The following is a 16937-nucleotide window of genomic DNA, read 5'->3' on the forward strand; positions in this document are numbered from 1 at the left end:
GATAAACCATTTGTTCGGCCCCTCACGGCTCTATATAAGCCTCTCGCCGACCAATGTTACATTTTATTGTCAGATAACGCCTCGAGTGGAGGCTTCCATTGGCCGAGCCAGGGCCTTCTAAATATACGAATCGACAAGCCAGACCCTGTAATGTCGAAAATTAGGGCCCAAAAAAATTTTGTCGGGGGGTTTTTCCTGTGCGGATAAACCATCATGCGTGTCTCACGCCACAGCATGCGTGCTTGAGGCGGTTTCGCCGAAACAGTACCCAATTCGGTCTGGGTTTCTCCAGCAAACTACGGCTTCTTCCTGTCTTGAGTGAATTTTTCTTAATTCTATATACAAAGTTTACGATGTTTCACCGTAAAGCGGCTCGCCGTATGAGCAACATTAATCCGCTCCTTTCCCCCGGTTGGCCAATTGGACTGGTTGGTGCATTAATCCGGAACGGCAGCAAGGCAATAAACGAAAAATAATCTTAATTAACCGAACAAAATACCCGAGTCTATGAATCCCGAAGGCATCGTCCTCGGCCTCGTCCTCGTCCTCATCTCGTATATCCAAATGGAGAATTTTTCTCCATCGCCTCACAGTTTTTCCTAACTTCTCTGACTCCTAATTTCCTCATCCACCTCGCCTGAGCCGCTGGCTTCATCTGAATGCTCCTTCAGACTCTCTTCGCTCACCTCAGGTGCATCCTTTTCCTTGATCTCTTGTTGATTCTCCGCCAAATCCACATCTGGCAACCTGCGGTTGGTCTGGAAGACAGTAAAGATCATGGCAATTGCAGAGAAGCCAAGCGCCATGTAGAACGTATCTCTAATAGCATTCATCACTTCACTCTTGACGTATGCCCTAGCAGAAGGACTGAGGTCGCCCAAAAGGGTTGTAGAAGTAATAAGTGACTCCAAATTGACCCCACTGAGTTCTTTTGCAACTTCTGATCCTTGTTCAGGCAAGGTCTTCTTCATATGGTTGGTCAAGGCGGCACTATACACGGCATCAGCCAAAGCACCAGCCAAAGCACCTCCAAACGTTCTGCAGACATTGACCAACGTCGTAGCCATGATGGTGGAACCCGGTGATTTCGGTGCTGCAACCTGGGCGCCCAAAATGGACAGTTGCATTTGAAACCCGACTCCAATGCCGAGAGGAATGAGGAGTCCAATTTTATTGGCATTGGACGAGTCAACGTCCAAAAGCGTAATAATGCCACATCCTACCATGCCCATGGCAGCGCCAAGGATAGCAAATGGCTTGATGTGGCGGGTTTTCTTGATGAGAATGCCCAGGGCGATGGAGGTGATCACAGTACTGATGATCATGGGCAAAAGGTGAACACCCGACTCCCAGGCACTGGCGTTATGAACAACCTGGAAGTAAATGGAGATGTAAAGCACGCCAGCCATAAAATACGCAAACGTGCCGAACATACTGAAAGCAGCAGCGGAAACCTGGATAACCTTGACCACTTCCCATGGAAGAAGTGGGTGTTTTGAGTAGATGAAGTTCCACACGCAAAAGGCAATAAAAGTAACGCCTCCAACGACAAAACATGCAATCACAGCACCCGAATCCCATTCATACTCGTTTCCTGAGGCAAGCGTAAGTGCCATAAGCAAAACCACAAACCCTGCAGTCATAAGCACCACGCCAATATAATCAATCATCAAGATTTTTTCTTTCCAGTTACCCTTGGTTTTTGGCGGGTTGAAGCAGTAGATGAAAAGCACACCAGCAGCTCCACCGACTGGCAAATTAATATAGAAACACCATCTCCACGAAACATGAGACGTGAAAGCACCGCCAATAAGGGGACCCAAAACAGAAGCCACAGCAAACACACAGCCCAAAAGCGCCATTCCAAGTGGTCTTTTCTGGATAGGCAAAATCTCAGTAATGATAATAAACGTCATGGTCTGGATTCCACCTCCACCAACACCAGCCAACACTCTGCCTCCAATAAGCACATCCATGTTATCAGCCAAAGCACACATCAACGAGCCAGCTTCGAAAAGCACAATGGCAACTATCATCGTCAGTTTTCTACCGAAAATAAGTGAAAGCTTACCCCAAACAGCCACAAGGGCAGCCATGGAAATCAAAAACCCCGAAGTGAGCCAGCCAATCCGGTCAAAAGCATTGAACTTGTTTCCCACCTCGGTCAAAAGCGTCGCCACAATGGTCTGGTCCAAGGCGAAAAGGAATAAACAGAAAAAGATCGAAAAGATACAAAGAATCAATTTTGCACCCAGAAGGTACTGTTCTTCTCTGGTTGTACCGTCACCAGCATCTGATTCTATGAACTTTTTGCGTCTTTCCTCGGCCACTGGCGAGACTTGTCTGTCGATCTGGGAGTCTGTCATTGTTAGTGGGGATGGGGAATTTTTTTTGATGTGGATTTGTCTGACTTTATATATGTTGCAAAATCTGCAGTGGCAAGGCTACTACTGACGTGCATTCGTAAAGGCGTAAGTGGTACGGAGAATACAGGAGGGCATAGAGACACGGTAGAAATTCGGAAAACGGGCTGTAGACGAGGTAAATTCTCCGCTACACGGTGAACTAATTAGTTTTTGGAAAGTCCCCCTGGAAGATGGAAAACCAACGGGATTCAGTGCTTTAGGAGATGTGTCGTGCCTGCGTAGAATCGGCAAAAAGCTGTCAAAATCGAGTTCGTCCTGCACACAGTACCCTCCCTTGCATTAACGCCATTTCTCCGTCTTCCGAACCTCATTCAGCCGAATCTCCCGTTCCGAATTTTCTTAAACGGCTGCAAATTAATCCGTACAAAATCGATATCTAAAACATCAGAAACGTCACAATCCAAACTTCCTCCGTCTAAGCGAACCCCCAAGAAATCAGCCCCTGCAAAAATAAACAAAAACCCTCCGATCTCGCACTTCCACGGCCGTACCATAGATAGGCCTTATTCTCGGGAACACTGCCTCCATACGGCTACTCCCGAAAAAAATGGCTGCAAATGTCAAAAGGCAATGGCTACAAATGTCAAAATGTTTGTAAGCAGGGGTCTTAGTTACGGTTTGGATAAGTTCCGGAAGCCGAACACCTCCTTCTAGGTGTTTATTGTTGGCAAGCTGTGGTTCTTCCAGAGTAACCACCATATGCTGTGATACTTCAAGGAGAGGGAAAGGACCAGGCCATGAACAATACTTTTTGAAGGTACTGAATGAGGAGGTAGATTTTTCGGGGTTTTGAGGTGGCAAATGTGGAAAGGTCTAAATTTGATGACGTTCTCTGAAGATGGTTCGGGTTCGGAACGAGGTTAGACGGTGAACGGTGAACGGCTGGAGGGCTGGAGAGTTGGACGGTTCTTGAAGAAGGGATTTCTTTTGAAACGGGATCTTTCTTTCGGTCTTCGGTCCGAGTCCACAAAGCGTCATTGTTGGGTGGTACGGAGAAATCATTGTTGGAAAAAGGAATGTGAGTAATGGAGGAAGTGGATGGTGGATTGGTGAATTGGTGGATAGGCAGTCGAGCTTGTGGTTGCTAACGGAACAGGAAGTTTTGACCGGGTACGGGAAGGTGTTTCGGGGGTTTTGGTGGTTCTTTGGATGACCAGTGAAGGGAGTGGTGCTTCTTTTGAAGTCTGTGTTTCAAAGGATAACTTCCTGGTAAGAGTGTACTGGTAGGACCAAGAATAGGGTTATTTTCCCAAGGATACATTTAAATGAATATCCAGTTTCCATCAGAAGCGTCTCGTTGGCCTTCTTTATTCTTTCTTCGTCCTTGGGACCGTTTTTCATCCTCCTTCCTTCTCAAATCAAGGAACCTCAATCCACACTCTTTGGTATGCCAAGTAGACTCTAATTCCCAAACAGCTACTCAGTGAAAAGCCTTTGATTGCTCTTTGGATATTCCTCTCTCCAGTGCCTTTCACTTGTGTCTTTTAATTGCCTCGTCGTTCACTTCCCACTTCCCTCTGTCTTACCAGCACCATAACTGTCCACAGCCTTCTTGTGTTCCTCGGAAACACTTCCCGTCAGCCATCCACAAGAAGCTTTTCTTGCAGCACTCAAGTTTGCCCATTTTTCAGCAATTGCTCGGTTTAGTTCAGTAGCTGGACTGGTAGACTGGTCCTTTCCTCGTACTTCCTTCTTCATCACGAATACTAAGTAACAGAATACTCAACAGATCTCAAAACACATTCAACCTCCATCCTTGCCTTCCCTTCTCCCACCTCCACCCATTTCCTTCTAGATCATCCTCCACCCCTTCCACTCGTGCCTGTGGTCTTCCAGCCAGCCAGCCTGGCTTACCACAAACACCAACCTCACTACCAATCCCATTTACGCCCGATCTAGAAACCTTATGACACGCCTACTTTTCTTTTTTTCGGCTGTGAGTACTGCCATTCTGTCAGATCTGAAACCTTCCAGGCACCAACCCAAAAGCCTACCTCTTACTCGCGTATGTTCCTTCCGTAGTGGCTATGACACAGCCAGCACACCCAAGAATCCACAAGTTCTCAACCAAGAATAACCTGAAACTGGGCAAAGAAAAACCAAGACTACCTTCACTTTCTTCATTCCCTTCTGCCATCACGCCGGTCTCCGATCGGTATTTGGAAAACCGTTTAATGCAATGTGCCTAAGCCTTGCTCTCACAACCAGAAACACGGTTTTATCAGATTATGGTTGGGCCAGTTTCTAGATCAATCTCTAACGAAACCTTGAATAGCTGCAAATCTGCCAAGTCTTACGCACGGTTTCGTCACCGCCTCTCGTCAAACGATGATTTCACGCAGGGGTAGACTTAGTTGGACAGTTGAAGAAATGAGAGATGGTACTGAGATGGTAAGTTGATACTTCTAAGACTTGGTTTATAATCAAATCTCGACAAACCTGCCTTTCTCTTTCTATAAATCTCTTTCTTTAGGTGTCTACCTTCTTCCCCTGCTTCGTCCCTCTCAGGTTCCTGGATCAACATCGGCACCAGCCAGCTATTTGGGGCTTTTGCAACCACTGGAAACATCGAAGGCTGTGACGACCTAGACCAGGGCGCCGTTCTCCGAGGTTTCTAGCATCCAAATCAATATAAATACCTGCTCAAAGTCCTCTTCTTTTCCATATCTTCATCCAAAAACTCATTCTACAAATTCATACAATGCTTTCCTTCTTCACTTTGCTCTCTGTGTCCTTGTCGCTCACCAACGCCTTGACTGTTCCTCAGAACGCTCCAACCACTTTACAGACATCTTTGGTGGGCTCTCCAACTCAGGATACTGCTCCTGGCGTCCAAGGTGGTGCTCCAGGTGGTGCTCCAGGTGGAGGTGCTTCTCAGGCTCCACAGGCTCCACAGGCTTCTCAGAACCAGGGCTCTCCAAATGCTCCACCTCAAGCCTCTGAGGCCCCAGGCGCCCCAGGTGCTCCACAAAACGGACAAGATGCTCCTGAAGCTCCCTCCCAGGCCCCAGGTGGCCCTGGCGCTCCCTCTCAGGCTCCTGGAGTTCCTGGTGCTTCTCAAGCTCCTGGCGTGCCAAACGCTTCCCAGGCTTTCCCTCCACAGGCTCCTTCCCAGGCTCCAGCTCCTGGTGCTCCATCTGCTGCTCCATTTTCTTCGTTCCCGGGTAACAGCACTGTGACTCCATCTGCTGCTCCAGGTGCTCCAGGTGCTGGTCCATCTGCTGCTCCTGGTTCTCCATCCCAGGCTCCTGGCGCCGGTATCTCTCAGGCTCCAGATGCTCCTGGAGCTGGTTCTCCTTCTGGTGCTCCTGGAGCTGGTTCTCCTTCTGGTGCTCCAGACTCTGGTTTCCCAGGCCAGGACGACCAGGGTGGCCAGGGCATCCAAGGTGACCAGGGCCAGGGCCAAGACCAGGGCCAAGACCAAGGCCAAGGTGATGTTACTGTGGTGAAGACTGCTACTTCGACCCGGGCGGTCGCTAACGCTGGTCAAACCGCTTAGATATCTAGTTAAATGAACGATTGATTTAGTATACCAGCTGTAGTACCAAGTTTGACTTTCTTCAATGTGGACATCGCTTTAGGTCTTCTGTTACTATTACTTCTACAATCCAAATCTGGGTACTTCCGTGGCCGCCTAGGCACTACTTCTTGTATCCTTCCCAAGTATGTATTATGATGTGAACTGTAATAACTACTTACAGATATGCTTATTAGTTTTCCCCTGCGTACCAATCTTCGTTGTCGACCTTCTTCTTGAGGATATCATCGTAGTAATCCCATGCATCCTTGCGGAGAAGAGGAAGCTGCTCCATTGCCAGTGGATCGTAGTCCACATACTCGTCAACGTTGTAATTGAGCTCTTCGTGCCTCTGAACGTAAGGAGTGATCATGTTATACTCATCAAGAAGCCACAGCCTGCCGCAGGACTTGTACCAGGACTCACGAGGCTGTGAAGGGTCAAAATCCTTCTCCAGAGGCTTGCACTCATTTTTAGGAACCCACATGGCGAGATCCTTTCTGTATTCGTGGTCTTTGAACGTAAGTTTGGTGGTGTAGGAAGTCTTACCGTACTTCTTGCCCAAAAGCGACAGCACATTCTTGGGAATGTAGATTGGCAGGCCTTCGAAGTAGGTATGTCTGAGAGGGAGAAGCTCGTCAAGACGGTGCCAGTTCCAGTGCTTACAATGCACAGCCATGGTTTTAAGCTTGGTCATATCGTTATTGGACTCGTAAACTGCTGGTGGAGGCACGTCGTTTGTATGGGACAAGGCACTGATATCAATGTAAAGCCCCAGGTTGATGTCGATGAAACGAGCATCGATGAAGTTCTTGCTATTACCCTGTTTCACGTAGGTAGGGGACACCTCAAATAAATAAGCAGCATTGCCGTCTCTTGGGTTCTCTAAAATGAGGGTGTTGTTGTATTTTCTGGAAAGACGGTCGAGCTGGACAATGGGGAGCTGGACATCGATATCTGTGTCCCAAGGCATGTTGACGCCGTTGTAGGCCCAGCCTAAAAGGGAGCCATAGTTGACCCAGGAAGCCACATTCTCAGTTTCGGCAAACTCGAACCATGCTCTAATGATATGCTGCAAAATGCTCTGGCGTTCACGGTTGGAGATGTACCGTTTGAAGAATGGGAAGTAAAGGTGGTGGGAACGGCGAGCCACGAGATCGCTAAAGATCCATGGATACTTAAAGAAACAAGGCTGAGTATCGGCAGCGACATTGGCAAACTCTAAAAACTCCAAGTACTCCAAGTCCAGATCCAGGATTCTATTCTCGTTAAGACGCTCTTTAAGGGCAAAGATCTCGACCTCGGGCTCGAAAATGAAGTCCTTGGCGCTCACGCCAACATTCTTCTGCATTTGTTTATAAGGAATAGCACGTAGAAGCAGCGATGGCTCGTCCATAGGCAAGTCCAACTGTTTCGTCTCCTCCATGGCCAGGACAAGCTGGTTCTTGGGCACGTCTCTCAGAAGGTTTTCCGAACCCACACGTTTCTTTTCCACCACAGGAACCTCGATATAGCCTTGGTCGGTGGTAGCTAGAACGCGTCTGGGCACATCCTTGATGCAATAGAGGTACGCCATGCTTCGAAGCACCTTGGTATGGTAAGTTTCCATAAAGTAAGCGTCCACAGACGCAAGTCTATCCACATGGCGATTGCACGTCCCCAGCGGATAGCGTTCACGGAAACGATGCAAAACAGAGTCGCCTGCCAGCAAGTCGACCCAGTCGTCCCAGTGAAAGTAGATGCCTTCGGCGTTTCCTAGCGGATGGACAAAGTCAGGGTTATGCGACGCAGCCAGGCGTCTTTTGATATAGTCATACAAAGCCGTAGCAGGCGTTCTGGGCTGGAAAGTACTGCGCTGGTGCATTCTAAAGGCATCGTTGGTGAAGTGGCTCTGTGGAATTGGCTTGAAAAGCGTATGGAGCACCAGAAGCGCTATACACACAAACGCTATCACCAGCAAAGCAGCTACTCGGCGGTAGCGCCTCGGGAGGGCCATGTGAGGGTTGAAGATGATGGGTTTTTCGTCCATGAGTGTTGATGGCTGCGAATCTGAGGGATGCCAGAAGGAAGGAAAGTGGAGATGGATTGGATATCTTTGGATAGTCTGGATAGTATATGCCTTAGGGTAAGGCAGAGAATATGTTGGATAGCAAAAGACAAGAAGCAGAAGTGGCAGCGAGGTGAGGTAGATATATACTGCTGGGGCTTATGCGAGCAAGGCTGAGCGTAGCGCACAAGGTACTAAGGACAAAAGAGCTCCTACAGGGAACGAAAAAGCCTGAAAAGACAGGGTTTGGGAAGAGGAGAAGCGGGAAAACGGGGTGGGAGGTGAAGAAGATGGTACTAGTGTTGGTGGTGTGGAAGGTGCCATAGCAACTTGCCAGTCCAGCAGATCTGATGGGCCGAGTCACTATGTAGGGAGGGAGGCTGCAAGTGGACTACAAACTCTACTTAAAGATAAAATGATGACTTTTGGACTTTCTACCTGGTCTTGTGACGAAACAAGGTTTTTCCTCGGCGCTTTCTTGCTGTTTTTGTCCGTTTGCCATGCTTTTTCCTCGTCGTCCAGTGTCTCAGTTGTAGCTGTGTAACTACCGCTTTGCATGAGGTCCAGCAAGCAAGCAGCAGGGGTTTTGCCTCGAGCGACCCAGCAGGTCCAATTAGAGCATCTGAGGAAGTCTAACTATATGCTTGGATCTGTGGTGCTGTAGCTTATCTGGGTATTGTTGGCGTTGATCGCCGTGCGGTAGCTACTGTTAGTTTGCTACATCCCCCACATGACGTAACACAAAGCTGATCTGGCTAGTTGGGCACGGGTATGTCGGGGTGTGCCGGGCGGTTATCTTATGTTTTGACTAGTGTCGGTGAATGACGCCGAGGCTGTAATAGGGAGGGTAGTAGGTAGAGCAGGTAGATATGGCGAGTGGCTTTGGAGAGGCCAGGTATGGAGGCTCTGTGACACGAAAGATGGGAGCGGCTGCGTTACGTTCCTGGACCATCAACAAACAAAGAGAAGGGAGGCAGAGGGAGAGGAGAACAAGGAATCCAGTTTGGAGCCTATTTGGGCACACTGGGGAAGCTACGTAAGAGTCTGGGTAGATGTCTACGTAGCAGCTACAGAGGTGTTTCTGGATCTACTGGACGTCGGATCCTTCTTCGGTGCTTTTTCCTTTTCTTCACTTTCGTGTTGCAGGCTGGTGGTGGCTTCAGCCCAGTGTGCCATGGACCACTAAGCACACCGGCGACGAGCAACGGGCACAAAACCAGGGTCCTGGACAGTCACTACGAAGTGTGTGGGCGGAGTTCCACACATTAAAGCCCAGGGAAATGCTTGGGTAGAGGGGATGATGCCAGGAATAAGTGGTGATGCAGAAGGTCATGTTGAGTAGCAGCCGTACTGGCCGACGAAGGTTGAGGTGAATCTGTGACTGCCTAGGAGGGCCCTAGGGCCCTAGGCCCTAGGGCTACACGGTGCCTCCGCCTCGAGAGCCTTTCTGCATGGCATGGATCCGTGTCTAGTGGCTTTTCACTGGCTTTGAGCCAACCAGGGCCCTTGAATCGTCCCACACGACCGCAAAAGCACCAGGAACCGCCAGAGAACCATGGAACCCCCAACCAAGCCTCGTCTTGCCCCTACGTCATTGTCTAAATCAAGGCACACATTCATGGAAAGTCTATTTATGTACATTGTGGAGGGCAGTGCCAGGAAGGCATTTTTCGCAGCCACCAGTGCCAGAAATCAGAAGTCAAGGTTAGAAGTCAGAGCAGAACCAGAACCTGAACCAGTCACTTCCTTTTCTCCTTACACCCCAACGCCCTCCATTTCTCGTCTCCTACAGCCTCTTTCCAGTCAGCACCGCCTGGGTCAGCCACTCCCACTGAGGCGGTTCAGCCTCGCCAGCATAAAGGAAGTTGGACACAGTGACGGTCGCGGGCGTGAATGTAAGTCTTCTGCCAGACATACAAGATAGTAGTATACTCAGGAACGGCGTTTTGGTTCTTTGTCTGGTTGTTGGTCTTGTGGTTTTTGGTCTTTTGGTGTTTGGTGGGATGTATAGGGGAAGTGGTGGCTGAGACGGTTTTTGCGTGGTTTTGTGATTTTTCGTGTTTTGCGTTCTTGACTTTGTCTTTTGGAGATTGGTCTTTTTTGGGAGAAGTTGTCTTTTTTAGCTGTGTTTTGACTCCGATCAGGGGTCCAACGGTGAGTGACGTGACGTTTTGGTTGTGGTTTTTGACAGCTGGACTGTCTTGGCTGGGGGTGCTGGGGGTGTTCGTGATTAGATGGGGTGTCTAAATTGTGGCTTTTCGGAGATAGGAATAGGGAGTGGGTTTAGTGTTTTGTGGGACTTTATTGGTGTTTTTGTGGATTAAGGGTGGATAGAGGATGGAGGTTGAGTCTAGAAGTGGAAGTTACTAGGGAGTGTGGAAGGTTGTAAGTGTTGAGGTGGGTAAGTAGAGGTAGGGTGGTTTGGGAGAGCTGTTTAAGTGAAACTATTGATGGTACTGGCGGTGCTGGCTGCTTGTGGTGGCTACTTGTGGTGGCTTCTATACGGTGATGTGATTGGCTGGTGAGAATCAGAAGTATACTGGTTTCTGTTCGTGATATACCGTTGATAGAGGCTCTGGTGGGTGGATCTACTGGTCTTAATGGTTTACTTTTACCTCTGGTCGTCTAGGTGGGTTGTTTGAAAAGACTAGGTAGTGGTTTGAAAGCCCAGTTTGATGGCACTTCGCTGGATTGTCAAGATGGCTAAGCTAGGCCAAACCGTATCCAAAGGTTGTTCTCTTGAGTTGTTCTCTACTCTAGAATCATTTGTAGTATCCCTCTCTCCTGCTTTCCTCTTTCTACGTTCAGTGAAGTGTACTGATGGAAACCACTACGGGTACTACTCTTCAAATTCTTGCACCAACGGCACTTCTATGTGGCTTTGAATACAGCAGTCGCCAAACTAGCAAGACCAATCATTGGCTTAACCTCTTCTGGCCATAGGATCTAGAGGCTTGTGAGTGGAGTAGAGAGAAGTGTACCAAGAGCTTCTCGGTGGTTGATAAGGAAGAGGTATACATTCCTCAAACAGCTTTGTTGATCTCAGATCAGCCATTGATTCCAGGTGGAGACGTTCTGAGAAGTGGAAAAGTAGTTCTTAGTGGAAGCAGACAACTATCACTCAAGAGAAGCGGTTGGGAGACTTTATGCTAGTAGTCCACTGAGGAGAAGGAAAAGAGGGGAGGTAAGCCTAGATCAAGAGGTGAACGATAAGCATGAAGACATTCTTTATGACTGAACATTCGAATTGGGTAGTCAGACGTAGTACGGCAAGCTTGGGGTGCCAAGTATGGGTTCGACGAAGCTTATCGGGTTCATGCGTCAGAGGTAGCAGGTAGTATTCAAAATCTGGCTACCTTCCTTGTCCATTATCCAGCCTACCCAGCTAAAAAGCCCCTCATCGATCAACAACGGTCTTTTAGTCGACGCAGACACTCATAGCCAGCCAACACTATACTCTAAAAGACCTCCTCAATCCTTCCCACCCACCACTGTCAAACTCCACCTACCGGCCTCCAAAGTCTGGGGAAACCTGTCAGCCGTTCAAACTCCCCTCTTTCCCATCCAAACCGTCATTTCCTCACCATTACCAGGCTCTCCCTATTGTATTCGTACCACCAAAGCCTGTGCGGGTTTAAGGTATCACCGCTTGTGTAACCCCATAGCCCATAGCAACCCAACCCACGAATCGTTCGATACGCTTCCATAGCCTTTCTTTTCTCGCTTATTCTTCCTCCAACCTCTCCTGGCCAATTCCACTAGAGCATACCTCAACCAACCTCAACAAAACAGACCTCAAAGAGTAGACCTCTCAGGGCCACCAAAAATCCACCAACTACCAAACAACAGCAGATATCCTCCAGCCTGGAGACCAGGGCCCATCTGTCTTCTCCATTCTTCGGTGATGATCTAAACGTGCAACCCTACATAGACATCTGCAAGGCGCTTACTACGGCGAATGGAAGCCGTGAAGGCTGTACGCTGTTTGGAGCCCAAACGTTCGAAAAGCTTCTACTGATTGGGCACCGCCGTTTCCCCAGCGTCCCAAGAAGGGTCCAAACCGACCTCTATTGATCAATTGTCTTAGAAGTAACCGTAAACAGGCGCAACCCGTTGGTCTATGGTTATGTACCACCAGTCCACGAACCACCAACCATCAGTACCACCGGTGATGTAACACAAACATTTAAACAAGAACTTACAATTACTCTATGTTACAGCAACCCAGGAATCCACCTCGCCTGTTTCACCTTGGACGGGGCCACGGTGGTTCAGCGTTCCGAGCCTCCATTACTAAGCATGCTCTGCTTCCTCGGACTTCAACAAAAATACCCTACAGCTGAGCCCTGGCGCCGTTCGATGACATTGCAGCCGCAAGTTCATAACGGTGAAGAAAAACGAACAAATTTATCTGAATTGTCAGTAACCCTCATTTCACCATCCACTGTTTCCTCTGCCCCAGAGCAATAGCAATAATTGGTGGTTTCATGTAAGGCTCTTTTTTTCAGCATCTCTTGGGTTCCATTTTTTTCTCTCCTTTTTTTTTTGCACCCAATGCGGGTTTGGCGCCCTGAGTAACCCGTAAACCGTACTTTTCATCTCCAGCATGGGCCCCTTTATTTTCCACTGCCTTCGAATTCGATCAACTATTGTTTCTTGGTAAGTGGTCTTAGTAAGCAGCAAGTTTAACTATGGGAGAGGTCCGCCGGAAAGTTCGCGGAAAGTTCACTCTCGGGCTGAAAAGGTACTTTTAGCCACCGGTACCGAGTTGCACCTCGTTTTGTGGAGTGGTGGATGGGCCCCTTGTGTGCAGTCCCCAGCCTTTAGCAGCCACTATTTAGCAGCCAAGATCGCCAACCATTCCACCTCCAATTCATCCAAAAAATCACATTTCACTACCATGTCTGAGAAAATCACCCTTGAAAACCCTCCAACCAGCGTCGTCAACTTCAATTGGGACGAGCCTTCCTCCACCTTCAAGTTGGAAAAGCACACGCCTACTGAAGACGACGTTCCAGAGGGCCATGTGTTGGTCAGTGTCCAGTACCTCTCCAACGACCCTACCCAGAGAACGTGGATCCGTGCTGACCAGGACCCAAAGCGTTCTTACCATCCACCAGTGCAGAAAGGTGCCATTGTGGAGTCTTTGGGCTTGGGTGAGGTGATTGCTTCTAAGTCTTCCAAGTACAGCAAGGGCGATGTGGTTGTGGGTCTTTTGGGCTGGGCCAAGCAGATTGTCGTCCACGAACAGGCCATTGCCAATAAGGTCGACACTTCTTTGGGTCTCCCATTGCCTCTTTACTTGGCTTCTTTGGGTATGACTGGTTTGACTGCTTTCTTCGGTTTGACTGAGGTTGGCCACATCAAGGAAGGCCAGACTGTGCTTATTTCTGCTGCTTCTGGTGCTACCGGTTCCATGGCTGTCCAGCTTGCCAAGCACGTCTTTAAGGCTTCTAAGGTGTTTGGTATTGCTGGTAGCGACGACAAGTGTAAGTGGGTCGAGTCCATTGGTGCTGACTACTGTGCCAACTACAAGGAAGAGGGCTGGAAGAAGAAGTTGTCTGAGAAGATCGGCCCAGATTTCGTTGATATCTACTTTGACAACGTCGGTGGTGAGATCTTGGACTTCTCCTTGTCCCACGTCAAGGGCTGGGGCCGTGTTATTGCTTGTGGTGCCATCGCTGGTTACAACGACACCTCCAAGGCCAGAGTCAACAACTGGTTCCAGGTCATCTCCAACAGACTCACCGTCCAGGGTTTCATTGTGTTTGACTTCAAGGACAAGATTCCTCAGGCCGTGCAGGCTATCTCTGGTGCTTTGAAGGAAGGCAAGATCAAGTCCACCGAGGGTGTCTCCTTGGAGGATCTTTCCGACAAGCCATTCACTGACGTGCCAAAGGTCTGGAACAGATTGTTCACCGACGAGAAGCCTCTCGGTAAGTTGGTGACCAAGATCGCCTAATGAACTTATGAACTATAAAATATAAGAATATGATACAATATGATAGAAGAAAGTGTAGACGAGGAGGGGAAGGCGATTATGGGGTGTAATTGGAAGCTGGAAGTGAATTTACCTTGTTTTTTTTTGTTTTTTTAGTGTATTTTGCATTTTTTATGGTTATTGGGGAAATAGAGAGTTTCCAGAATGGCTGCGAAAAATGTAAAAAGCCACAAAATCTGCATGGTCTCATCAGTACTGGAAAACTGTAAACTACGCCAATAAATCGAAAAAAAGGTATTTTTTAATAAAAGTGAAACCAGGGTAAACCTTGTGGGCTAAAAAAGCTACCTTGTTGATTTGAGCCAATTTGAGGCTTCTAGCGTGAAAAATGGCCTATTTACCGTTTTCTGAAGAATTACTACCAACACAGAAGCCCAGAGAATCTCCCAATCCAACCTTCTGTCTTTTTGAAGTAAAAAAGCCATTAGTAAAGTTATAAATACACCTATTATTGAAAAAAAAAGCCCTTGGGTCATCTACTTGGGACTCGTTGAAGGTTTGGTCAGTAAGTGGTACCCTCTACTACCGAGGAAGGCTCTTACCGAGAGTGGACTGATGGGCAGTAAGAATTAAACTCCATTGTCCAAAAGCAATTCAATGATAATATGTAGATGTGGCTTCAATTTTTTTTATTGTTCTTTTACAGAAAAAGAGGCAGCAATCGTCATACCATGGATGGCTTAGGCTGCAAAGCAAGCCTCTAAAAAGCCACCACCCAAACTACCGGGCTTCCAAAGAGCCGATATCATTTTAAAAGCAGAATATAGAGCCTAAAATAGATTGTTACGGCTGGAGTGTTGAAAAAAGGTATATTAAAATAGTACTAAAAATCAGAGCGACCAATCGTCCTGGCAAGCCAAGACGATACCGAAGGCAGCTACTTACTTACTTAAAGAAGCAACAAAGCAACAGCCAAACCTCCAGCGCCAACGCCAGCGGCAGCAGCGCCGCCCTCAAAGATAGAAGCGACAGGTGGGTGGTCAGCCTTAGCAGACTCCTCTGGAGCCTTAGACTCAACTGGTGGCTTTTCGTCTTCAGCTGGAGCCTCTCCAGTAGGCTCAGGCTTCTGTTCCTCCTCAGGCTTCTCCTCAGGCTGCTCAGGCTCAGCGTCTTCATCCTGTGGGACGTCTTCAGCATCAGTAGGAGCAGCACCGTTACCCATCCAAGTGAAGAAGGTCTTGGTGTGGGTGTGGTGAGGACGAGCAATAGTCATATGGGTAGTGGTAAGATGCTCTGCCTTTTCACCGTAAAGAGTCTTCGTGTAGGTGTGGTGGGGGTACGAGAAGATGAAGGTCTTGGACTTGTCTGGAAGGGCAGCAGAGGCGATTCCGGCGAGGGTAAGAGTGGTAAGCAACTTCATTGTGATTGATATGATAATGGATAATACAAAAGAAAAAAAAAAGAAGGCAGAAAGGGTCCTATTTAAGCTATTCAGAATGTTAGCTGGGGAGTATCTGGAACTCACCCAAGATCGGCGATGTAACTAGCAATCTCTGGTTCCTTCAAACATACGTTCTAGTATTGTTGCTTTTTGGGTTTCGGAAGAGCCACCTTGCAAGCCGAACAAAGCCGAGGATGGAACGACAGATCTACAAATTGACCGAATTCAACTGGGTTTGGCCCAAAAACAGATAATCCACTAATGCCAGGGCCTCACACCACCCATTGTGCGAATGGCTGCAAAATACCAAATAAGGTTCGGTGCACCATCACGTAACCCATGAAACTGGATTGGAATGGGCTTAAGTTGGTGAAATCTACGTTTTGGGGCTTTTGGGCTGTCTATGTGGTCTAGTAGAGGTACTTTGTCTGTGGCTTCTCAGACTCCCCAGTCTTCCTTCCCAGAATCGACCCATGGCACCATGAAACATGTAACCCACAATCTGATCACCCCAGGGTCCCACGCCCCACAATGTCATCCTGTGTTGGTGAGATCTTCTCTGGTATTCCGTTCATTTAGGGGCTGTTATGCGTCAAAATCGCATCACCATGGTTTCTATTCTTGGAAACCAGTAACTTATGGCACGATGGGTCGGACCCCTAAGATACTTATTTTTTTCGGAGAAGTTCGGGAAACACTTGGTTTTCATGTGAGCAATGACAAAGTGGGCCGTCAAGCTTATGGGGGTTGGTGGTTTGAGTTGTAAGGCGGGCTCATCACTTGAATGAGAAATGGGTAGAGTGTGGAAGGAGGGGGAAGAAGGTTGGGCGGGTTAGAGGATGAGTTGATGGAGTTTGCTGGTTCTTTAGAATTATAATTATGGCGAGAGCAAAGATGATGGTTGTGTTAAAATTCAAGATGTGCCATCAGCTGATGGTGGGAAATGGGCCATCTAAAAAGATGGAACAGAAAGCAAGTTTTTCACTTGTCTTGTAAAATTTGCAAATTTCATCTGAACAGAACGTAGTAGGTTTGCAAAAGCCAGGAAACCATTTGGATTATTGTAGCAGGTGAATAGGTAGGTTGGTTATTACCAAACGATCTTTAACATTTTCATATCAAGTCAGGTTCTCTCGTTCCCAGAGCTAAACGAAGCTCCGATCTCCATCAAATTATTATCTGAAATTACTGTCGTCTTCATTGGACCAGTGCCAGATCTACCAGTATTTCACTCCAAGACGGTCACTCCCCAGAGTAGACGACACAGAAAAAGTTAGCCAATAACAGAACTGACCGCTCTTGGACCCCATCAACCTTCTTTCCTGCAAATTTCATCTTCCCTAGTCCAGCCGTATCATGAGAGCCGCATGCTCTTAAGTTGTACTGTAACATGAGCATCAAGAGGTTTATTCATATAACAAACGTAAGCCTATGGAGGAAAAAGAGCCAAAAAATTAGTAGATACCCAAATCACCCTCGTCTTTGTCTTTCCATAGAATATAATATTGTTCTTCCTTTTTTCCACCGTTTTCGTGTTGTAGTACGATGATGGCCATCACACGAGT

General features: G+C 47.9%; 5 protein-coding genes across 5 annotated transcripts; 2 read left to right on the plus strand and 3 right to left on the minus strand. All coding sequences in view use genetic code 12, as the record gives it.

Annotated features, from left to right (window-relative positions):
• Positions 1-599: 599 nt before the first annotated feature.
• On the minus strand, positions 600-2366 carry CXQ85_005258 (basic amino acid transporter; the record flags this gene model as incomplete). Its single annotated transcript, XM_025488857.1, has 1 exon — positions 600-2366. The coding sequence occupies one exon, from the start codon at positions 2364-2366 to the stop codon at positions 600-602; it is 1767 nt and encodes a 588-aa protein (XP_025343624.1).
• Positions 2367-5127: 2761 nt separating this feature from the next.
• On the plus strand, positions 5128-5925 carry CXQ85_005259 (uncharacterized protein; the record flags this gene model as incomplete). Its single annotated transcript, XM_025488858.1, has 1 exon — positions 5128-5925. The coding sequence occupies one exon, from the start codon at positions 5128-5130 to the stop codon at positions 5923-5925; it is 798 nt and encodes a 265-aa protein (XP_025343625.1).
• Positions 5926-6136: 211 nt separating this feature from the next.
• Positions 6137-7972, minus strand: CXQ85_005260 (uncharacterized protein; the record flags this gene model as incomplete). The annotated part of the gene is made up of 1 exon (XM_025488859.1): positions 6137-7972. One exon carries the CDS (start codon positions 7970-7972, stop codon positions 6137-6139), a length of 1836 nt encoding a protein of 611 aa, XP_025343626.1.
• Positions 7973-12890: 4918 nt separating this feature from the next.
• CXQ85_005261 (MDR family NADP-dependent oxidoreductase) lies at positions 12891-13952 on the plus strand (the record flags this gene model as incomplete). The annotated part of the gene is made up of 1 exon (XM_025488860.1): positions 12891-13952. One exon carries the CDS (start codon positions 12891-12893, stop codon positions 13950-13952), a length of 1062 nt encoding a protein of 353 aa, XP_025343627.1.
• A 928-nt stretch (positions 13953-14880) lies between these two features.
• CXQ85_005262 (uncharacterized protein) lies at positions 14881-15351 on the minus strand (the record flags this gene model as incomplete). Its single annotated transcript, XM_025488861.1, has 1 exon — positions 14881-15351. One exon carries the CDS (start codon positions 15349-15351, stop codon positions 14881-14883), a length of 471 nt encoding a protein of 156 aa, XP_025343628.1.
• Positions 15352-16937: the final 1586 nt, after the last annotated feature.

Source organism: Candidozyma haemuli (assembly GCF_002926055.2).
Source record: "Candidozyma haemuli strain B11899 chromosome Unknown I_2014730914, whole genome shotgun sequence".
Lineage (NCBI taxonomy): Eukaryota > Fungi > Ascomycota > Pichiomycetes > Serinales > Metschnikowiaceae > Candidozyma > Candidozyma haemuli.